General features: G+C 36.1%; 1 protein-coding gene across 2 annotated transcripts; it reads right to left on the bottom strand.

Moving 5' to 3' along the window:
* On the bottom strand, positions 1-21944 carry LOC140158806 (arylsulfatase K-like). Of its 2 annotated transcripts, none has more exons than XM_072182027.1 (9): positions 21797-21944; positions 8597-8825; positions 7435-7558; positions 6541-6700; positions 5179-5458; positions 3999-4170; positions 2808-3038; positions 1460-1678; positions 1-726 (listed from the first exon to the last, which is right to left on the bottom strand). In XM_072182027.1, the coding sequence occupies exons 2-9, from the start codon at positions 8789-8791 to the stop codon at positions 458-460; spliced, it is 1650 nt and encodes a 549-aa protein (XP_072038128.1). In that variant the 5' UTR covers positions 8792-8825; positions 21797-21944; the 3' UTR covers positions 1-457. The 2 variants fall into 2 exon arrangements, with proteins under 2 accessions (XP_072038128.1, XP_072038127.1); XM_072182026.1 differs by lacking the exon at positions 21797-21944 and adding an exon at positions 16578-16706.
* Between the last annotated feature and the right edge of the window lie 2924 nt (positions 21945-24868).

Here is a 24868-nt window from a genome sequence, read left to right as displayed (position 1 = left end):
TTTATAAGTTATACATATTTAATTGAAAGAAACACATTAATGACAAACACCTGAGTTCCCAGACTCGATCATGACATCATACCTAAAGGGAGACATTTGGATCTCAATATAAAAATGGCACACGGTGTTAATGTGTTCATTCAATTGATTTATGAGTGTAGTTGTATTGATAGTAGCACTGCCAGTACTTGGGGTAATTTCATGAATGAATTTGTCTATTTTGGCAAGAAAATTATTGCACATTATACCCAGACTTACTCAATTTGAAGTGGCATTCTCCAGGTGGTGTCTTCAGCCCTCTGGGCGTTTTGTAAAATCAGACTCTTTCTGGCACATTTCATCCATGCAGCACCCATAACGCCGGGATTTTGTTCATATTTCACGATCTTAGTGTTTCAATTGTTCTTAATCGTAGTCACTGATTCAAGATTCAAGGAAGTCAAATTAAACATTGGCATCAACTATTCAACCACTCATCTATTTTCTTCTCGTATTCTTTTGGGGCTTTCTGCCAATCTTTCCACCACCTCAGATTAGCCAATTTATTACTATATTTATCACCAACACTTTTCTTCCATTCTGTAAATGACTGCTTGTTGTAGTCCTGAACTTTTGTTGTGACTGCTGGGTAATCCATGATACTGGCCAACAGTTGCTCCATTTCTTTGACTTTGCCAGGTTCCTTGTTCACCAAATCATCCAACTCTTCAGGATCAGTAGCTAGATCTGAATGAATACAATGTAAAAAGGTCCTCACAGTTAGAGGGCCAAGGTTCGTGCCAAATATAACAATACAACTCTTCATTCAAAATATAGTTTATTTTTGTGTGTTTTTGTTTCAGCATCTCCACATCCACTCACAAATTCATAAAAATTGGAAACCATTGCAAACATAACAAATATACAGCTTTGAACCAAGATTTATTCAGTGACAGTGTTCTAGTAAAAATAATGATAATAAAAAATAGTAGTCTTTGGGTGAAAACAGCACAAAAAGTACCAAAGGTACAAATTTATCAGGATTTTGGGTGCGAATAAAATCATCCACAGATTTTCCAAGATTAGCCCTAACCCAACTGAGTCTTCTTTTCCTTCCGATAGCAAAAAACCACGGGTAGGGTTAGGGTTAATTAAGGTATTTTTCCTAGATTTAGGCCTCCTTAACCCTAACCCAACTGAGTCTCACTAAAGCTCACTATTAAAACCACTCTGCATGCATGCATTCCATGTGACTTGATGACGTAATCAGCCTAAGTCATATATACCCAGGGAATTGCTGCCCGGGGCAGCCAAACCTCTGTAGCTACATGTCGGTGATTGTATGCGTGGCATGTGAGGCGTCCCGGGTTCGAATCCCGGGGGTACCAAGTGACTTCTTTCTTCACCTTCTCTCCATGTTCGTTCTTCTTTCCCTTCCGATAGCAAAAAAACCACGGGTAGGGTTAGGGTTAATACTCACTAAATAGATGTGGAGGTGTTGTCTTTCCATCTCCATACACTACAATCTTCCAGTCACCTTGTCTCAGCATATATGATGACATATTCACATTACATCCATGGTATTGACTCAATATGTAGTCTGGTCTATCCTGTGATTGATGTCTTGAGGTAGGGTCTTGGAGTAGAGGAAGGAGGGATGTCCCATTCAGACCCTGGGGGTGTGTGACATTGGCTATATCTGAAATGAGAAATAAAATGACCATTTTGTGAAGCTCTCTTGTTTTTGTGCCTTTTCTGCATTTTCTTTTTGAGCATTTTTAGTCAAAATTCAGTAGTAATACATTATGATCCAGAGATGCAAGTGGCCTGAAATGGATCAAAACCTATATATCGCAATAGTAATCAAATTTCAGGAAATATTGTCTGAAACATTACAGTATTTCAGGCATAAATAAATGAAGCGATTTCATATTTCTAGTCCAATAAATCAGCACTCACTGTGGACGTTTGAAGTCTTGCAGACTTCTTTATCAACACTGATGTTGTTGTGACGATCTTCTGTTTACCGCTGATGATACTAGTTGCTTAGCAATGCAGTTGGTTTTTCAAGAAGATCGTCAAATATGTGACTAAGATTGTATTGCCCCTCGTCCCTATTCATGATGTTGTCTTGCTTCCTGATCTGAGCTAATAAGCAACCAGTATCATCAGCGGTAAACAGAAGATCGTCACAACAACATCAGTGTTGAGAAAGAAGTCTGCTAGACTTCGAAACGTCCACAGTGAGTACTGATTTATTGGACTAGAAATATGAAATCTTTTCATTTATTTATCAACAACAGTTCTGAGGAAAATGTTCAGTAAAGTATTTCAGGCACTCTGACAAATGCAGGAAAACTTGCATCACAGAAATTATCTATTCATTGAGCTGAGATAATCGTACACTTTTGCAATAATGTTGAGGAATTTGTTTTGTTTTCTGAAAACTGATTACTGCTTCATGTGAATATTTCAAAGTACCCTGTAGATGGACATCATTCAGCAATAATTGTCAATAATTATGTAAGTGCAGAACCCTCTCGGTACACATGTCCTTAAACTCGGCAAGAGCAACTTGAGTTCTTTATTTATATATTTTTGCTCTCAGTGAGGCTTGTCCCCTAATACCACCTGACATCATGCTAGCTGTGCATGAGACTGGAGCTCATTTTTTATACAGGCATATAAAAATGTGTATAGATTACATCCACTCGGTGGTTTCCCTCTGCCTCAGCTAAAAATTCATTGGGCTGAAGTTTCAGTGTGATGCATAAGAACTGACAAGTTATTTACCAAGTGTAGTTGAGTATCAAAACCACCAAACCTACCCATAAATGTTGGGAAGACATCAACCAAACTCACAGGAGTGGTCACCACCCCAGGCTTAAGGTTGTCTCTCTGTGGTGCCATGGCAACCATAGGTACGTGACTGCTGCCCTCATACATTGACATTTTATAGAATTGCCGATGCTCCATGGCTAGATCACCATGGTCAGCTGTGAAGAAGACGTAGCTGTCTTGAAGAAGGTTGTTGGATTTCAAAGCATCTAAGATTACACCTGCGTGGTTAGAGGAATAAAGAAATTTAAAAAATCAGTCTGAAGAAAACATACATGATAGTTAGCATATCCACAGCTGACTAAGGCTGAAAGTAAAATACTTAAAGTATATTGTCAGATCCACAGTAAGGTGTCATAATATATTAGTGCCGTACTATTACGCTGCCTTTCGTATTTGCAGAAGACAATTTCGACCTCCTCGTTTGTTTACAAACAGAGAGGTAGACAAAGGGCCTGTCAAAACTGTTCCGCTTGTCCAAATACTCAAGTATCAAAAGGATGGTCCACAATAGAGTGATTCACGCAACATGAATAGGGGATTAAAAAACTGTGAAGTAGGACCATGTGCTTCTTTTGTCCAATTTGGCATTAAGATTTCGAATGAAAACAGTTCAGACCCAGAACACGATCATGTCAGAAATTAATATTTTGTTCTGGGTCTGATTATTCGGACTAATAATATATAACATTACAATAAACATGTGTTATGTCAATTGGATACTTCATATAGTTACACAGGCTCTCAGAAAAGGACAGCATCCTCTTACTCTGGTCGACGCGGAAGCCCTTTTTATAAGCGACATGTGGATCTTCATGAGCGCCGCTCTTGACCAACACTTTGTCGTGTAATTGGCCAATCAGTTTGGCGGTCTGCTGTTCAGTATAATTGTGAGATGTTTGAATTGGCCAATTAGAACCCCACTTCCGTGTTTACGATGTGCATGCTTTCAAAATGGTAAAGAAAATGTAATGAAGTGCAGTTCTTCTCTGCCAGCAAGTATAAGTGAAGCAAGTTATTTTGTTATGTTAAGGGTTTTTTGGACTGAACAAGTACATCTAATTAGATGACTAAATAACAAGTAAGGGTACCGTAACTTGACTGTCTAAAAATGACTCCAAATGTGAGCAAAATGGACTGAAAAAGATCAAGTAATTATTCCCTTCGTTTTTGTTACTTACCAAACATGGCATCTGTTTCAGCACACATTGCATAATAGTAGGCCCGTATCTTGTGGATCTCGTCTGTTGTAAAGTCGCTGGTGCAGTTCTTTGTTGCTGTTTCATAGTAATCAACAGGGTGCATCTGATCTAGAGGAATCCACTTTGGGATAGTCACTGCTGATTGGTTCACCTGTGAACAAAATCAATAAAATGTATTATAATCAGGGCTGTCAACTCGCATGCATCGAACGTGACACTCACACATTCGGGCACTTTCTCATGCCAAGGTAGTAAACTCTCACGCCAAGATAGTAAATCTCATGCCAAGAGCTGCCAAAGTAGTAAAATCTCATGCATCATTTTGGAATCTTTTCCATTGCTGAGGCCCGGGGTGCTGAGGGGGGGCACATCCCTCAGGAACCCCACTGCGCCATGCAAGCGCGATGCTGATGCGCCGAATACAAATTTTTAATCAACTTTATCATTTTAGACAATATCTCATGCCAAGCAATTCCAAAAGGTTGACAGCCCTGGTATAACACATCCTGCAAATTCACCTTTAAATATTGCCAACATATTTGTCACCCATGCTCGATGTCAATGCTCAACTCAGTGGATTCAAATTCATCATGTTGTGGATCATATATTAAGTTCCAGCTTATTCCAGGTGAAATCCATACACCTGCTATGTAAGACATGATCTTAATCTTTTACTCAGAAGAGTAAATTTCAAATAAGGTTACCTGAATAGGTGACTTCTATTTGAAATATACACCCCCATATGAGGGATTAAGGTCATGTCTTCGGTAAGGGGTGTATGGATTTCAACTCGAATAGCCCATTTGCAACTTTTTTCTGCATTCACAAATGTATATTACACACCCATAGAAAAATCAAATATGATGCAACATTCATTATGGAGATATCTTATACAGATATCATATTTGACTTAGTAGAATACCCTATATCCCTCTTTTAGTACAGTGTAACCTCATAGCCTCAGATTTTAGATTGTGTATAATAACATTTGTTATCATGTAGCTTCATGTCATTATAATGTAAAAGGTATAATATAAAATATATTTTGTGGTGTAAGGAATTTCGAGTTAACAGATTTTGTGTTAACAAGTTTCCACTGTATATAACTATACATTATGTTAGTCCCCTATTGGTCTGTTTGACTTCATTAGTAGCTCACCTTTTTCAGCCAATAAGGACTGGTTTTGAATGTGGATCCACCAGCAGCTTTACCTGATGATGGTGTGTTATATGGGTGTGGTAAAGTGAATCCAACATAAAGTAGAAATGGCTGAGATGACTTGCTTGCATTAGTTTGGATCCATCGGGTGATGCTTGGTAGCAACAACCAGTCTGTGGATACATTGGTAGTCGATTCATTACCAAATAACACCGGTGTCGGGTGGCCTTCTTGTGCCAAGGTAAAATTGACATTACGAGTCCATGCTTCCATTCGATTGCTAAAAAAAAAATATGGGATGGATATGAATTAAATTTGTGAGGAATAAACATTCAAGTGAATTGTACATAACCAAACCTACCCTAAAGCCACAGGATTCACTGATTTGCTGACAGTGACTTCTAGAAATTGAGGTTTGCCCAACATTCAATAATATTGCCTATCCTGATTTGACCGATCAAACATTAACTAGACAGCCTATTATTGGGGTTCAATCAGCTCAAATAAATGTGCTGCCATGATTTTGTCTGGTACATCTGGTCTACTTAGAACTTGGAAGTTCAAAAGCATTACATTTGCCCATCTGAGGATAAGTTCAAGTTCAAGTTTTATTTGTTTTCATCTCAATTCACAAAAAGTTATACAATTGGAAATGCAAGATAAGAAATACTTAATGATAATTAGAAATACAATATAAGAACATGAGAAGTGAAGAGATGTGGATGCCGCAAAGACGCAGAGCATGAAGCTTGTGGCACCCAATCTGAACAAGATGGAAATTTAACTTACGCTACAATATTAATATGTACTACAATGATAAAATCATGTGGCCGAATTAAAAATAAATGAAATTTAATTGAACGGAATCATTAAATCAGATAATCAAAAATACAATAATAAAAAAATATATAATAAATCACATATTTTGACACAAAGCTGAATGAAAGGAGAAGCGTATGATTCCTTCACATAAGGATAATTTGTGCCAAATAAATTAATGGAGTATGGACAGACTGAACAATACAAGACAGGACAGAAAACCCCGCCTGTCCAAAATGATGGGCAGATAGATGGCTAACTACATGTATAAACATACTGTTTGCTGGAACAGAATACATAATTAAAATGTTTAAAACAAATTATAGGATTTTACAAAAAAATTATAGGATTTTATCAGTTTGGAAGAAATATATATTTTGACATTTTTGAAGAAATATGCAACTACAAAAAATCAGTACCCCTTACTAGCTCTACTCTTTTTTCCTGACCTGTAAAGTGTGCTGAGGCTTGTGGATCAACATCTAGGTGTTGTGCCTGTGCCTAGCGTACTATAAATCACTGCGCTATATTATATGACCTTACCTTAGTGAATGCGAGCCTGATACATAGTCTGTTTTCCCATAGATCTTAGTGTTATAACCAGCTTGCTCTAATAGTACCGCCCATGTAGGATAATCTTTGGACAAACCTTTGTAGTTATTCCAAGATTCTGTGATGTGAGTATGGCGTCCACTCCACAATGCTGCAAATTAAGAGAAATACACAATTAATTTAATAGTGGCTTGTAATTGACCTGGCCTAGATGGTGAGGGGTGGAGTGGGGGTGGTGAGCTGTTTCTTTATGTTTTTAGAAAGGAAAAACTACATAAAAATCATGCAATATTGTATTATAAACTAAATGTAACCTTTTTCCTTGACAGTTTTGAGAACCCAGTTTCCCCCGCCCCTCAATACTGACTTGCCCCCACCTGAAAAAATCAAAGCTATGCCAATTGCAAGGTACATAGATAGGTTTACTCATTCATTGGATACTCCAAAAGAATCATTTGTGTCGCATATAAAATATGCGTTCAATAACTATCATCCTACCAAGTCTTGTAACCTGGATTCTATTGCATCTATATATTGTATTTAATACCAATGTGTGGGCCCCTTCCACCAGTCATAACTATAGCCGTAGGCTTAAGCAGGTCCATGCTGAGGGGATTATTTTGGGGACAGGCAGATTTTTTTTAAAGTGGACCTTGGGAGGATGTTTGAAAAAGAGGACTTATTGGGGCACCATGCAAAATTTGGTGAATTCTGGGGAAATTTTTGGTGATCTTGGGCTAATTTTGTGATTTTGCGGGTGGCATTTTTGGGATTTGAGGTGGTTTTATAATTATGTTTTTTTACCTTTAATACAAGTAGATTAAAAGGGGTATCCACCCCCTACATGCCTCCCCTGGTTATGGGCCTAGCCGTAAACATACATACCTGATCTGGATGGACAGCATATTGGTGAATTGGTGTAGGCATTAATAAAGTTGACTCCATTCTTAGCCAAGTTATTTATGTTAGGCATCTGAAGTAAGTCATCACGTCCAACTAGTCTGCCATCCTGGTTGCAAACAAAGCATCAGGAATGTCAATATGTTAAAGACAATAGGTAGACTATTATGTATAAATGAAATATACTTTAAATTAAAAGACAAATAATGCACACATCATATCAGGCAACAACAGTAAAATGTTTCAGATAGAGTTGACAAATAAAAAGCTTTGACTTTGGTCTACCTGTGATTTCTTTTTGGGCATCTCTTCTATAATAGATACTTAGTGAGTGACCCATTTTTAAATATTCCTATTTTTCTGGCAATAGAGGTTCAAACATGGGGATCAATATAGGTCCACAATGAGATTATGGGCTCAAATTACATGTATCAGGGGTGGAATTTCGGCGGGAGTCCAAGAGTCGACTCTCGCAGAGACTCCCGTAAAGTCCTATTGCGAGAGTCCATGTGGACTCGTGCAGGAAATGATCGGCTCAGCGAACTTACGTTTAAGTTCAACACGCCTTAAAACTCAAAGCCTGCAAAATATAAAGGAAAAGTCGCCAAAGATGCAATGACATATGGAAGTGAGAGTATGATAACACATATAATATATATTAAAAACTTAACTTTGTTAGTTTATTTGTTTGTTTGAATGCATTTAATGTAGGCCTACATATAATACCTTTTGGACTCCCGCAAGATTGTACAACGAGAATCCATTTACGGGAATCCATGGACTCTCGCAAAACTCTTTTGCGAGAATCCACTTGGACTCCTGTGGTACTTTACGAAATTCCACCCTGATGTATGGGTCAAGAACAAAGTATTCTTAGTTTCTTTTTTTTAATATAGCAACAAAAATACACCAAAAGTTTGTAGGTCAGCGCACCATTTTCAAGGCAATTTGGCATAGGCAATAACATGATGATGTCTACAAAGTTACACATTTGAAGGAGCATAAAGACAAAGCCATGGGGGCATGCACTTATGGACACCTAAGGCAAATTGGGTTATTTTGGTCTCTGACAACAACATAATTATGACAATTGCACATCAATTAGTAACTGACAAAACTCTTGATATTTTTTTAAACAAAAACTCACCATGGCATCACAAATGACAAAAACTATGTTAGGCCTCTGGTCTCCTTTACCTTCCCTTGGTTTGGTGAGTAGTTGTTTGGTGAGTTGTAATTTGACAGGGAGTTCTTCCTTGTTTACACCACTCGCATGTATGATATTAATACTTAAGATGATGATAAGGATGCCTAACAACAACATTTTTGTAAGAGATTGCATCTTGCTGAGTTGTGAAGACACCTTGGTTAATTTTCTAGGTGGAAAAGAATAAAACACAAATACAAAAGGGATATTTGTTAATTAAAGCATTAAGGGCTGGGGTATGAACGTTTGGACAGTATTTATTTTGGGACATTAGAGCACATCAGAATTGCATATCGAATTGCATTCTGAATACGAAGAATGTCATTCTGATATCAAATAATTTTGATTTTTTGAAATTGCAATTTAATACACATTTTATGGCAAATTATTAAAATTGATATTTTGATATTTAACAGTACTTGAAGTAAACTTTATAAATCTGATGATTTATACTTAAAGTGTGTGTGGGATGAAAAGTTTATCAATTGAAAATTTTGACCTTTTCAGTATTGAAGATATGGATTTTTTTTTTTTTTTCACCAAAAAAAATAGGTCTTTTGGGAAAAAATCCATATCTTCAATATGAAAGGTCAAAATTTTCAATTGACCGTCGGCTTTTCCTTCCTGCTACATACACTTTAAGAATATATCATTAGATTTATATAATTTACTTCGAGGACTGTTATATATCAACAATTTGAAAAATATCAAATTTTTATAATTTGTCATAAAATTTGTATTATATTGTGATTTTCAAAAATTGAAAATTATTTGATATCACAAAGAAATGCTTCGTATTCAGAATGCAATTCGATAGGTCTGAGGTGCTCTCATGTCCCACAAAAAATACTATCGAAACGCAATAAACGCTCATTTTAGATCCCTTAATTTAAGGAAGTATTTCCTTGACAATTGTAGCTTATTTATAGACAGCATATGCAAATTAATGTCAGTGATTTTGCACTTGCAAGGAAAATATTTTTGAAAAGAATCTTGAAATTGCTCAATATGAAACCCTATGGAATGTATGTACATGTAGGTTTAGTTGATGTTAAAATGAGTACTCACATGCACCAGGAATTAGGATTTGTTCAGGGGGGTTGTTTGATAAAACAATTCATATAAAGATAGGATTGTACAATCTAGGATGTTTCGTAACATAGTAAAAAAAGTCAAGTACCATTGAGGCCTATTGATTTTGACCTATTTTGACGCATTACACCCTAGATTGTGCAATCCTATCCTTATTTGAATTGTTTTATCAAAACAAACATTTGAGCTTTGACTTTTTTTGTTAATAACCTAGATAGGTCAAACTATACATTTTCTGAATCCTTATGGCTAGAGGAATACATTGGAATGATTTTTAACACAATTTGAGCAAGTTTGAAATTTGACCCTGTGTAAAGTTCAATGACCTTTTCCTGCCAAAAGCTACTCCGGTTCAATTGCTATTGTATCAGGCATTTTTATGTAGCCCATGCAGTACAGCTTTGCCCCTCCCTCAACTGATACCAAACACCCCATCTGAGGGGGTCAGGCTCATACACTATTTCAAAGAGAACAAGAAAAATCGCAAAGAAAAATTATACAAAAAAATATAAAGTGCATGTTGAAAAGGTTTAAGTCTGAATATTACTTCTAGGCCTATGCAAACTGATCCTGTTGAACAAGGCCAGGCACTGCAGGCAGCCAGGATTTCAGACCCGGGGGGAGGGGGCACAATTTGTAAATGTACACACAGAAATATTTTATACCAACGAAAATTATGAATTGAAGAGCTTTGTTGCAAAACCCCTAGACTTCTCCGTAGTCCACTTGCCCATTTTGCATACTCTGGCTATTACATTTAAGCATAAAACTCTGATTTATATTGATTTGTGTGCAACTGATAGATTTTCACATCTGTATCTGATCTTTACAGTCACCGCACTCCCTCTGTTTGTTAGCTTCCCAAGTGGACTACTGACTTTGCCTTGCGGTTAAGATTTTTAACACGGGACTCTATGGAGAGTTAGGCCAATTTCTGGCCTAACTAAAATTGGCCATGATGTAATGCATCTTTAAATGGATCTGCCTTGTGATTGGTCGCCCATATCTCGCTATGGTTTAAATCTTCCGGCCGCGCCATTACCATTAACTACACCGTATACAACTATCTGTGGTATTTGCGGCGCTTTTGTGTTGACGCGGAAGTTTATCTCTCATCAAACATCTAGCACGTCTTGTACTATAGCTTACTATACCATGCTTAGTACTTGTGGTTAATGGACTGATAAACAAGTATGCTTGACAGTGTGTTTTTAGAGAGCAAAGTCCCGGGGTAAAGTTCTGCTTAAAATTCAAAGTCCATAGTCGGATTTTCGGGGTTCGCTATCAATAAACTGGTAGATTCCAAAATCAGAATTGTTCAGTATTAAAGTGAGCCATTATAATTATGCAAGATAATATTGCATTGAATTACTTTTATTGTCAATAATCATCTGATATTTTTAACTCTTTATGACCATTTAACTATTGAATACTTTGATTTTAATAAACATCAGTATAATTTTGAGTTCAACGAAATGGGTTCATCATGACTAATAATAACATATTTTTAATAAAATTCAACTATGGCATTGTCTACAAAACCCCTTACATCCACTTGAGCAATTTTGAGTACACATCAAAAAATCAAAATCACAGATATAAGGGGGTTTTCAGCAAAACAGTTTTTGGCGGGATGCTCATCCTACCCAAGCATCCCGCCCAAAACTGCTTTTGTTGCAAACCCCCATATATCAGTACTTTTTTGAATGATTTTTGATGTTTTCTCAAAATTGCTCAAGTGGATGTTGGGGTTTTGCAACAAAACTCTTCAATTGTTGAATCTTTTAACACACTTTAATATATGTTTATTTTTATATCAATATCATTCATGTGGCAACAGCCTAAAGGGAAGAGGGTCACGTTTGAATTATTTATGCTATATGTACTCTTTATTTCTTCACCCTGCATATAAAGCAGTGCACACAAAACTGTCTATTGTTGACCCATTTTGCACCAACACCCTTCTTCTACTGATGGCCTTAGATGAACCGAAGGCCATGATGAGCGGGGGATGGGGGTAAGGAGTAAGGTCCCCCCCGGCACTGGCTACACCACTGAGGCCAGGGTATCATCCTTGGAACAAGTATAACCATAATCCGAACCCTAACCCCAACTCTAAAAAATAGGATGCGCAGCATGCGCATATTTTGGGGTTTGAGCGCCCAGCCCCCGGGGTCAAAGTAGAGGCGGCAAAAAACGAAGGGCGGCGGAAGAAGAAGGCGGCAAAAAACGAAGGAGGCGACAAAACAATTAGCAAATAAAAAGGCGCAAAAATTGAAAAAGCATAAAAAAATTTGAAAAAGGTTGCTTTTAGGGCGCTAGCGCATAAAAGGGTTAACCAGAATTGTACCCAAAATTCGGACCACTTTCCATTGGACAGATCATAGTATCAGATTTTTAGAGGACAATTAACGTATTTAAGGGGGTACTACACCCCTGGCCAATTTTGTATCTATTTTTTGCATTTTTCTCAAAAATTATAGCATATTGGTGACAAGTAAGATATGTATATTATAGGGGCAAGGACTCTACAACTACTGCGCTGAAAATTCAGCAACTCAAGGCAAGTAGTTATTGATTTATTGATCAAATATTGGTTTTCCCTCATTTTTGACTGTAACTCCACAACTGTTGTCTGTGCTGAAATAAAATGTCCAATGCAGTAGTTGTAGTCCTTGCCCCTGTAATATACACACTGCGTCATCATCCCTATATCTTTGTGTCAAAAATGAATCCTCTCATTTTTCAAAAGCTACGCATGGCGATTTTGTTCGAGAAAGGCCGAGCGACTCAGGCTAAGCATACCATTTACATGATATGAGATACCATAGCTCTGCCATAGAGCCTGCCGCTTAGTTTCTATTCTACGATTTGCGCATGATCAGTACCACATATGGTGTTACTATTATAGAAAATTCGATTTGTTTTCAGGTAAAACGCAGGTTTTGTTTCCAGTACACTAACTCGAAAAGCAATACACTAATTAGCGGGGCCTTGCTGGCTGTTGACACTGTGATACATATCTTACTTGTCACCAATTAGAGGTTAATGACTGCACATCAGTTGTTTTGAGGGTATTGTGAAATATCTAAACATTGTCCTTTGGAACCGAGGAATATCCCGAGGTCCAAAGCACAATGTTGAGATATTTCACAATACCCGAAAAATAACAGATGCAAAGTCATTAACCTCATTCATAACTTTCGCTACTTTTCACTTTTTTTTTATTCAATTTACGCTACATTTTCTTCTTTTAATTTGAAAACAGAACACAATTTTAACTTTATCTGTCGTTTTCCCTGTAAAAAATCGAATAGCCCATTAAGGAAATACCGCTAGCGACCAATCACACTAGCACGCAATCATGCGATGTCCAAATATGGCGGTCAGCGTCCGCGTAGAATTGTTCGAACACGTAACACGCCACGTAACACGGTCATTGTAGAGCGTACTTTTAGCTACGCCACGAGACGCGGTCATTATACTTTTTCAATGACCTGCATTTAAGCGTCCGCGTATTTAAAAGTTATTATCTATGATTGGATCGCACTTGCTGCGATATTAATGAGGTTATGAATGCGCTATAATTTTTGAGAAAAATGCAAAAATATGCACAAAATTGGCCAGGGGTGTAGTACACCCTCCCGGGTACACCCTTAAGTTCCTGTTATTATAAGTTGTGTCTACTTGTATACAGCCGTTCTTCCGGGAACGGCTGTCTACAACAGCGTCGCTATAATTCACCCGCGAATGTAGATTTTTCACTCATTGTTCAAAACGTGACATGTACACCAAATACACTAATACAGCCCCCGAAATGGTCTACTTTTAGCGCACCTCATCTCCGAAACATTTTAGTGATAGTTAAAAATGTGATCCCAAATGCAACCCTTTGCTTAACTTTAGAAGACTTTGTAGAAGTCTCTGTGTCGAAAAATGCCCGGTACAAACATAGAAATGGCCATATTGCTTCAGTCCCGTAAATGAATATTTCTTCTGTACTCCAATGGTTGCCAGGGGAATGGTTGCAGGGCCGTAGCTGGGGGGTGGGGGTGGTGCAGAGGTGCGATAAACTACACCCCAAAAAAATTGCAAAAATATACAAAGCCAAAAAATCAAATTTTTTAAAGCTTTTTTGGTCAAAAAAGGTCCAAATTTGGGGAAGAAAGTAAACTTTTCACAAAATTTATCCCACCCCTTGGAAAAAGACCACTTTTTAAAAATCAGCACCCCCCCCCAAAAAATCCTGGCTACGGGCCTGAATGGTTCCAACGTGGACGTCATGATGTATTTTATTATAGTCTCCTACACAGGCAGTTTGTGTCGGTCTGACGCTCGTCGATCCTAACAAACACTAATTTTATGAATGAACTTGACGCATGCGCGAAGGAGTTCTTAGACCCGCCATTTTGCCATGTGCGTTCTGCTCGCTAGATACGCCGTAGAAGTGACGTCATAATCATATGAATACAATTTTAGATCGCCCTGCACTACAAGCAGATTGCACTCATCACCTGTGTATGTCAGCAAACATAGATCGATTGAATACAATATACCGCTCTTTTTCAAGATACTAATCTTACAGGTGCGAGTGATCAGCCTTTCTTTGACAATCTATGCATCAATGCATCGGTACCGCGTAAACGTTGTAGTGAAGGGCGATATAGTCAAAATTGTATTCATCTATTGCTATGGTAGTTAATCCGATTAACTACGTCACTTCTACGGCGAATAGCGGGTGAGAAAAATGCTTTTTGTTGACATTTATCACCCGTTTTAAATATCAAACACAATTTCAATAATGGGTCATACTACTTTCAATTTTTTATTAATGAAGCTATACCGGTATACGTTGTTTTGAGGATTAACCCGGGGGAATAACAAAGGTCTTTTTGGAAGTTTTGAGAGTTTATTTCAACTGGCGATGTAGGATCGCAAGGTGAGTGAATTTGTGATGAGGTACGTTTTCTTATTTCAACGATAGTAGGATTATGATACGAGACGTAGGCTATAAAAGGTCATACGCATGTGCGGTGGTGTTCTTGAATTCGCTGCGTTTCAGATGTCTTGGCACGCGTGATTATAAGTAATAATAAAGACTCCATCATCCATGGATTAATTTTTGGTGCGGAAGGGAGTCCCAAATTTACAAAAAGTTGCCGTCAATAAAATTGCAAGCCCCCTATTTCAGCAACAAAAATTTTATGACCCTCCCCCCATATTGTAAACTTTTCCCTGTTTTGAAGCATATAAGAGAAGTCAAATTCACCCATGCATGCATGCACACACTGATAACCCCATTCTGGCAGGTCTGTGCACACATAGCGTGGACATAGTAATTGGGTGATACCATTATTGACAATAGGTATTCAACACTGCATAATCATTATAAAAGTATATATATATACAAACAGTATAATGTACAACTTGTACACTTTTATAGCTAGTTCATCAGGAAATACATAAATACGAAGGAAACATGTTGTTCAATCATTTAGCAATTTATCATGTGATATATATAGAGTCTAAAACCCTGAAATCGTGTCAGTACTCCCCGTGACAAAATGAACTGATCCATAAGAGCATATGCAAGTGTATCTTGCACTGGATATGTAGAACCATGTCTGGAAATCCTTCAAATGTTGGCGTTATGCATTGTTTTAGAGATATAAAAATGTCACACTTTTGTGGAGAAAAGTATTTTGAAGCGTCAGCACACATTTTAAAGACGTATTTTACTATATTAGCGGTGAGATATTAATATAATTCGATGAGAGTTGTGATACGATACATGGAAACACAGAAATAGGATGTACACACCATTTGGTTACCAGCATAAACATGCTAAGTATTGGCCACTAAATAATATTAATTTAAGAAATGTAAAACACTGAAACAATATATTATATAAATATTATTATTATAAAAATATTATTGAGTTGATCTGGGACAGTTTCTTTATATTTTCGAAGTTATAATAACATATTCCGATATTTACAACCCAGCTGGATGCAGTGAGATCATAAATTTGCATAATCAAAGGGTTGACATTCCTATACCTAGTTTTGTGAGGAAATCGCCTCATAAAACATGTGTTGAAGTTAGGGGATGCTGACAGGTTTCTGAAAAACGCAAACCCAAGATGAGGACCAATCACAATAATTGTTAGATTATATTTTAGCTTAGATATTAACGAATCAGAATCAACAATCTAAAAGTCTGCGATAGATGTCATTATTTAGTAACAGAGCCCTCTTTTGACGAAAGGCGCTGAATATGTGAACTTTTTCTGTGTAGGGAAGCACAAATCGTGAAAAGTATGCACTCTTAAAGTTAAAAACGCAAATGATTAATCAAACTTATAAATTCTAAATTTATATTGGAAAAATAAAGCATGAAATAAGCTATCGAATGATAGGCTCTAAGTTGCTCTCACTTGAGTAATTATTTTTTTATCGTAGGATGAACCCAAAAAAGTCTGTTTTGAGGACAGTCAGCTCCTATCCCTTTGTACAGGGCAGACAATGACATGAGCAAATGCGTCCAATTTTACAATATGTCCACCTTACCCCCTATAGGCCTAAACAAGCAATAATTGTATTGAAATCAGTCTTTTTGAATAAAATAAACACACTCTGTGGTCATCTTGATGATCTTGTGACTCCCTTAATAGTCCCTACATTTTGGTCATCACAAAATTTTATAACCCCACCCCCTATTTTCTTTCCAAAATTGTATGACCCCCACCCCCGTAAATTTAGGACTCCCCCTCCTTTCCAAAGATCATACATTTAAGCTTTTTAAATGCTACATTGTAGTGTCAACCTACCTGTCTTGCAGTTTCCACACCTAGCACCTCCATACAACCCAGCCAAGGCCCCAAAATGAAAATGAATGCACATCCAGTAGTGTTGCGCGTTATTTCACACCAGGTTTCGGCATTTAGACACAGGTAAACATCACAGCTAAAAAGATTTGGTGTTATGCGCCCAACCAGATGTCAAGGGCGCACACCACTAAATAAAGTCCCATTGAAATACACATAATAGGCCTACTCGTACCCCGACTCGTACTCATACAGAATCAGAATCAGATTTTATTGACAATTACTGAACATACAGTGTAGTCAAAGTTACAAAACAATATAACAAACAGTAAAAGTATAAAACGTTTTTTAGATTAAAACTATCATTTACAAGTAAATATTTACATTAACATTGAAACAAAGCACGTGTAAAACCATTTTAATATGGTGGCACCACTTTCTTAAATAAAGATTAAAATTTAATTTAAAATTGGTTTTTTGAAACAAGTTCAGACTATAAACTTTTCAGATAGGCCTATGAACTTCCGAATTTTAGCCGACACTCGTGCCTGATTTATCATGCTGATACTTATGAGCCCTGGTGGGAGGGTAAAAATGAGGGGGGGGGGGAGGAGGAGGCAAGAAATTTTGGGGAGTCAAAAGTGGGGGATTTTGGCAAGCCGAGACGGGGGCAAGCAATTTTTGGCACATATTCATGGGGCGCTCTAAAAAGGCTTAGGAAAACATTACCGTCGGAAACGCTTAAAGGAGGATTTCGTGATTTAGCATCCTCTTTTTATGACATTTTTCAGTAGATATCCACGAAAAAAGCTTATTCCCAATCGATTCCGATTTTGCGTTTGCGAGTTAAGGCCGGGAGTTAAGGTCACTATATCCAAAATAGGTTTGAAAAAGTGAATAAATCAAAAATAGGGATAACAAAGGTCACTATATCCAAAATAGGTTTGAAAAATTCAATAAATCGTAAATAGGGATAGCAAAGGTCTCTATATCCAAAATAGGTTTAAAAAAGTGAAAAACTCAAAAAAAGGGATAACAAAGGTCTAGGTATGAAAAGTGAAAAAATCAAAAATAGGGTTAACAAAGGTGTCTATATCCAAAATAGGTATGAAAAAGTGAATAAATCAAAAAGAGGGATAACAAAGGTCACTATATCCAAAGTAGGTTTGAAAAAGTGAAAAAAATCAAAAATAGGAATAACAAAGGTCTCTAAATCCAAAACCAAAATAGGTTTGAAAAAGTGAAAAAATCAAAAATAGGGATAACAAAGGTGTCTATATATCCAAAATAGGTTTGAAAAGTGAATAAATCAAAAATAGGGATAACAAAGGTCTCTATATCCAAAATAGGTTTGAAAAAGTGAAAAACTCAAAAATAGGCATAACAAAGGTCTCTAAATCCAAAATAGGTTTGAAAAGTGAAAAAATCATAAATTGGGATAACAAATGTCTCTATATCCAAAATAGGTTTGAAAAAGTGAACAAATCATAAATAGGGATAACAAATGTCTCTATATCCAAAATAGGTTTGAAAAAGTGAATAAATAAAAAATAGGGATAACAAAGGTCACTTTATCCAAAATAGGTTTGAAAAAGTGAAAAAAAAAAAATAGGGATAAGAAAGGTCTCTAAATCCAAAACCAAAATAGGTTTGAAAAAGTGAAAAAATCAAAAATAGGCATAACAAAGGTCTCTAAATCCAAAATAGGTTTGAAAAGTGAAAAACTCAAAAATAGGCATAACAAAGGTCTCTAAATCCAAAATAGGTTTGAAAAGTGAACAAATCATAAATAGGGATAACAAATGTCTCTATATCCAAAATAGGTTTGAAAAAGTGAATAAATAAAAAATAGGGATAACAAAGGTCACTTTATCCAAAATAGGTTTGAAAAAGTGAAAAAATAAAAAATAGGGATAAGAAAGGTCTCTAAATCCAAAACCAAAATAGGTTTGAAAAAGTGAAAAAATCAAAAATAGGGATAACAAAGGTGTCTATATCCAAAATAGGTTTGAAAAAGTGAAAAACTCAAAAATAGGCATAACAAAGGTCTCTATATCCAAAATAGGTTTGAAAAAGTGAAAAACTCAAAAATAGGCATAACAAAAGTCTCAATATCCAAAATAGGTTTGAAAAAGTGAATAAATCAAAAATATGGATAACAAAGGTGTCTATATCCGAAATAGGTTTGAAAAAGTGAAAAACTCAAAAATAGGGATAACAAAGGTCTCTTAATCCAAAATAGGTTTGAAAAGTGAAAAAATCATAAATTGGGATAACAAATGTCTCTAGGCCTATATCCAAAATAGGTTTGAAAAAGTGAAAAAATCAAAAATAGGGATAACAAAGGTGTCTACATCCAAAATAGGTTTGAAAAAGTGAAAAAAAATCAAAAATAGGGATAACAAAGGTGTTTATATCTAAAATGGGTTTGAAAAAGTGAATAAATCAAAAATAGGGATAACAAAGGTGTTTAATATCTAAAATGGGTTTGAGAAAGTGAATAAATCAAAAATAGGGATAACAAAGGTTTCTATATCCAAATAGGTTTGAAAAAGTGAAAAAATCAAAAATAGGGATAACAAAGGTCTCTAAATCCAAAATAGGTTTGAAAAGTGAAAAAATCATAAATAGGGATAACAAGACTAGGGGGGTGATCTCTGAACCACTTTGTGATGTATTTTTTCAAAACTTGTGGAAATAGTTGTAGTGGCATTGTGTTAGTGGGAAAATGCCTTTTGTTTCATCCGATTCGGTTATTTTACCCCCTGGACATGGGGTCTGAAGATATCGAGCTTTTTTGCATGTTTCAGCATAGGCCATATAAGGCCAATTACAATAAGGTTAACCATATTATTTCCATGTTACTTTTGAAACATCACTTGTCATTAAATCTTTTACAAAATGGTATCAATGTATATCGGAAAGTATTTTCATTCTTTTGATATCAAAAACGGAAAGATCCAACACCCCCACTTGACATAACAATGACGTCATAATAGATGTCATATTTGTGGGTTGCACCAATACGCATGGAAGGTGGTACGTAATGCTTTTTAGCCACCACACGGAATAAAGGGTGGTGCAATATTTATGTGTACCCCAGGGTCAATTAAGTGGGGTGGGTGTGTGTGTGTGTGGCAGGGTGGTGGTGACAATGATTTTTTGGCAGGCAAAAAAAGGCAGCCTTTTTGGCAGGTTGAATGGGGGACAAGCGATTTTTGGCAGGTGTAGGAAAAATGTTCAAATATGCAAAATTTCCTGCTCACTGTGCTCGCATTATATGATAAGACAATCTACAGTTTTAAACTTGGGTTCCCCAAAATCATGTATGTGTAAGGAGGGGGGCAAAGAATCTTTTGTTTGGGGCATGCCAAAGGGTGTGGGGTGGGCAAAGGTCGAAGGGGGGGGGCAAAGTGTTTTTTGCACAGCCAAAAGGGAGGGTGGGCAAGCGATTTTTGGCAGACCATTTTGAGAATTGACCACCCCGGGTACACATGATTATTGCACCACCCCTTACGAGGAATAATTAATTTCGGCGTCTTGGATCAAGTCTCTACCATAAATAATGTGCCCAAATTTGTGTAGGGTAAATGTATAGATTAGAATTGGGTATTTTATGTTCCATATTTAAAACAAACAATCTTAATTGCAATATTTCGAGCCCAAGAACCAAAACTGGGTGCTATATATAATGTGACAACATTGGGCTACAAATAGACATGTTCCAAAGTTGGCAATAGGGATCTGCTTTAATTGCATATTCATGACTTTCTTGTGATGGCCTTCAAGAGATGTGGCTATTTTCAGAAAAAGAGATGTGGTTGTTTATTATGCTTGAAGAATTTAGGCAAATATGAATAAGTGGCGGATGTATGATTTGTTTATGGATGACATTTGCTGTAATCAAGGAAATCATGCGAATGACTCCATTTCAGTCTAGATTGACACCTAGCAAAATCAAATTGACTACATTTTGACGAAATTAGGAAAAAATTTTGACTTCACACATGTGGCCAAAATTTCTTCCAATCAACAAAATAGAAATGAAATGACCCCAAGAGGTCAAAGTTCCATTGATTATAGTAGTCAGTAGTATTATACACCCATCTATGTTATCAGGTGGTTAAAAGCAAAAGATGCACCGGTGCTGAAGAGTGGCACAGCATGGGTGATAAATGGTTGCGAGTACATTTATAAGGGATCCAATGCTGAAGGTCTGTAGAACCTTCATATGGAGCATGGGGAAAGTCAAAGATAATATTCAATAAAATGGCTGAAAATAACTGAAAAATTTCCATGTTAATCTTCAAGGAAAAATTGCCTGTCACGGGTCACTGATCAACAATTTTACAGATTTTCATGGCCTCTTGTCATGGATATTTCATTCGTTTCCGATCATATGGCCGCCTCCACGACAGAAGTAGAGTGGGTGGTTACCCAGGCTGATGTACAAGTTGCATCCACCCCTCCCCCCCGGCTGGAAAATTTTTGTTTATATTTTTTTAGCAAGATCTTGACATATTTCCCCACTACCAATGATTACCTACACTGATTTTCTTCAATTAGGAAATGTTTAATAATACTCTTGTGGAAGAGGTTGGATTAGGGAGTCAAAATGTTTTCCCGCCGCAATTCAGCTAAACTGAATTAAGAGATTAAAATTCAGAATCCAACCAACCCTTACCATTAAAATATTTCTGAATATTCCATCAGTAACATCAGGAATTCTTATTATTAGGTAGTCTGAAAGCACTGAAAACAATTGTCGTAAGTTAAATCACATTCTTTATAGGGAGAGCTTCAAAACACATCCGCCGGTTGCTTGCCAGTTCCGCCCGGTTCTACCCGGTTGGATCCGGTTTGTATTATTCTAAACAATATTAAATGCGGTTCAACCGCCACTAACTACCGGTCAACCAGCGTTTGAGTTTTGAAGCCACCCGTAAACTTTAATTAGCTAACATGTAAGCCTAACAATACTGTACATTACAATGCACTAAAATTGGTAAAAACGGGAAAACTTCAGAAGCCATGTCCAGGGGGTAAAATGCCCGAATTGAACGAAATAAAGGCCATTTTCCCACTCATACCAAGTCACTACAATGATTTTCACAAGTATTTTAAAACTTTGGTTCGAGATCACCCCCCTAACAAGACTCCCCCTCCTTTCCAAAGATCGTACATTTAGGCTTTTTAAATGCTACATTGTAGTGTCAACCTACCTGTCTTGCAGTTTCCACACCTAGCACCTGCAGTTCCAAAGGCTGCCGCAGGCTTACAGTATCCATACAACCCAGCCAAGGCCCCAAAATGAATGCACATCCAGTAGTGTTGCGCGTTATTTCACACCAGGTTTAAGCATTTAGACACAGGTAAACATCACAGCTAAAAGATTTGGTGTTATGCGCCCAACCAGATGTCAAGGGCGCACACCACTAAATAAAGTCCCATTGAAATACACGTAATAGGCCTACTCGTACTCATACATGAAAGCACAGTTCCTGGAAAGTAAGTTTGTTTTCCTACCCCATGTAAAACCATTTTAATATGGTGGCACCACTTTCTTAAATAAAGATTAAAATTTAATTTAAAATTGTTTTTTTGAAACAAGTTCAGACTATAAACTTTTCAGATATGAACAGCACCATTCCGAATTTTAGCCGACACTCGTGCCTGATTTATCATGCTGATACTTATGCCCTGGTGGGAGGGTAAAAATGAGGGGGGGGGGAGGAGGCAAGACATTTTGGGGAGTCAAAAGGGGGAGGAATTTTGGCAAGCCGAGACGGGGGGGCAAGCAATTTTGGCACACATTCATGGGGCGCTCTTAAAAGGCTTAGGAAAACATTACCGTCGGAAATGCTTAAAGGAGGATTTCGTGATTTAGCATCCTCTTTTTATGACATTTTTCAGTAGATATCCACGAAAAAAGCTTATTCCCAATCGATTCCGATTTTGCGTTTGCGAGTTAAGGTCACTATATCCAAAATAGGTTTGAAAAAGTGAACAAATCAAAAATAGGGATAACAAAGGTCTCTATATCCAAAATAGGTTTGAAAAAGTGAATAAATCAAAAATAGGGATAACAAAGGTCACCATATCCAAAATAGGTTTGAAAAATTCAATAAATCGTAAAATAGGGATAGCAAAGGTCTCTATATCCAAAATAGGTTTGAAAAAGTGAATAAATCAAAAAAAGGGATAACAAAGGTCTAGGTATGAAAAGTGAAAAAATCAAAAATAGGGTTAACAAAGGTCTCTATATCCAAAATAGGTATGAAAAAGTGAATAAATCAAAAATAGGGATAACAAAGGTCTCTATATCCAAAATAGGTTTGAAAAAGTGAAAAACTCACAAATAGGCATAACAAAGGTGTCTATATAAAAAATAGGTTTAAAAAAGTGAATAAATCAAAAATATGGATAACAAAGGTGTCTATATCCAAAATAGGTTTGAAAAAGTGAACAACTCAAAAATAGGCATAACAAAGGTCTCTAAATCCAAAATAGGTTTGAAAAGTGAAAAAATCATAAGTTGGGATAACAAATGTCTCTATATCGAAAATAGGTTTGAAAAAGTGAAAAAAACAAAAATAGGGATAACAAAGGTCTCTATATCCAAAATAGGTTTGAAAAAGTGAAAAACTCAAAAATAGGCATAACAAAGGTCTCTAAATCCAAAATAGGTTTGAAAAGTGAACAAATCATAAATAGGGATAACAAATGTCTCTATATCCAAAATAGTTTGAAAAAGTGAATAAATCAAAAATAGGGATAACAAAGGTCACTATATCCAAAATAGGTTTGAAAAAAGTGAAAAAATCAAAAATAGGGATAACAAAGGTCTCTATATCCAAAATAGGTTTGAAAAAGTGAAAAACTAAAAAATAGGCATAACAAAGGTCTCTATATCCAAAACAGGTTTGAAAAAGTGAATAAATCAAAAATATGGATAACAAAGGTGTCTGTCTATATCCGAAATAGGTTTGAAAAGTGAAAAAACTCAAAAATAGGCATAACAAAGGTCTCTAAATCCAAAATAGGTTTGAAAAGTCATAAATTGGGATAACAAATGTCTCTATATCCAAAATAGGTTTGAAAAAGTGAAAAAAATCAAAAATATGGATAACAAAGGTCTCTATATCCAAAATAGGTTTGAAAAAGTGAAAAACTCAAAAATAGGCATAACAAAGGTCTCTAAATCCAAAATAGGTTTGAAAAGTGAAAAAATCATAAATAGGGATAACAAATGTCTTTATATCCAAAATAGGTTTGAAAAAGTGAATAAATCTAAAATAGGGATAACAAAGATCTCCAAACAAAAACAGGTTTGAAAAAGTGAATAAATCAAAATATGGATAACAAAGGTGTCTATATCCAAAATAGGTTTGAAAAAGTGAAAAACTCAAAAATAGGCATAACAAAGGTCTCTAAATCCAAAATAGGTTTGAAAAGTGAAAAAATCATAAGTTGGGATAACAAATGTCTCTATATCGAAAATAGGTTTGAAAAAGTGAAAAAATCAAAAATAGGGATAACAAAGGTCTCTATATCCAAAATAGGTTTGAAAAAGTGAAAAACTCAAAAATAGGCATAACAAAGGTCTCTAAATCCAAAATAGGTTTGAAAAGTGAACAAATCATAAATAGGGATAACAAATGTCTCTATATCCAAAATAGTTTGAAAAAGTGAATAAATCAAAAATAGGGATAACAAAGGTCACTATATCCAAAATAGGTTTGAAAAAGTGAAAAAATCAAAAATAGGGATAACAAAGGTCTCTATATCCGAAATAGGTTTGAAAAAGTGAAAAAACTCAAAAATAGGCATAACAAAGGTCTCTAAATCCAAAATAGGTTTGAAAAGTCATAAATTGGGATAACAAATGTCTCTATATCCAAAATAGGTTTGAAAAAGTGAAAAAATCAAAAATATGGATAACAAAGGTCTCTATATCCAAAATAGGTTTGAAAAAGTGAAAAAATCAAAAATAGGCATAACAAAGGTCTCTAAATCCAAAATAGGTTTGAAAAGTGAAAAAATCATAAATAGGGATAACAAATGTCTCTATATCCAAAATAGGTTTGAAAAAGTGAATAAACCAAAATAGGGATAACAAAGGTCTGTAAATCAAAAAAGGTATGAAAAAGGGCCCATACCTAAATACCAGCATGCAGCTTGGTTAGGGAATCCCTCATTCAATGGGAGCTTAAGGTGGTACTACACCCCTTGATAAATTTTGTGACTAATTTTGCATTTTTCTCAAAAAATAACTACACTGGTAACAAAAGTTA

Source organism: Amphiura filiformis, chromosome 8, assembly GCF_039555335.1.
Source record: "Amphiura filiformis chromosome 8, Afil_fr2py, whole genome shotgun sequence".
Classification (NCBI taxonomy): Eukaryota; Metazoa; Echinodermata; class Ophiuroidea; order Amphilepidida; family Amphiuridae; genus Amphiura; species Amphiura filiformis.
The sequence above is the reverse complement of the archived record's forward strand: the minus strand, read 5'-3'. Positions and strand labels throughout refer to the sequence as shown.

What these genes read in the sequence shown, in the direction of transcription:
- LOC140158806 (XM_072182027.1), bottom strand. Translation starts at nt 8,791, where the DNA reads ATGCAATCTCTTACAAAAATGTTGTTGTTAGGCATCCTTATCATCATC. An exon ending in ATGCTGTCCATCCAGATCAG is followed by an intron (nt 6,701 to 7,434) that starts GTATGTATGTTT and finishes CTTAATTTGCAG; the next exon opens with CATTGTGGAGTGGACGCCAT. An exon ending in AACACCTCCACATCTATTTA is followed by an intron (nt 727 to 1,459) that starts GTGAGTATTAAC and finishes GTATTCATTCAG; the next exon opens with ATCTAGCTACTGATCCTGAA.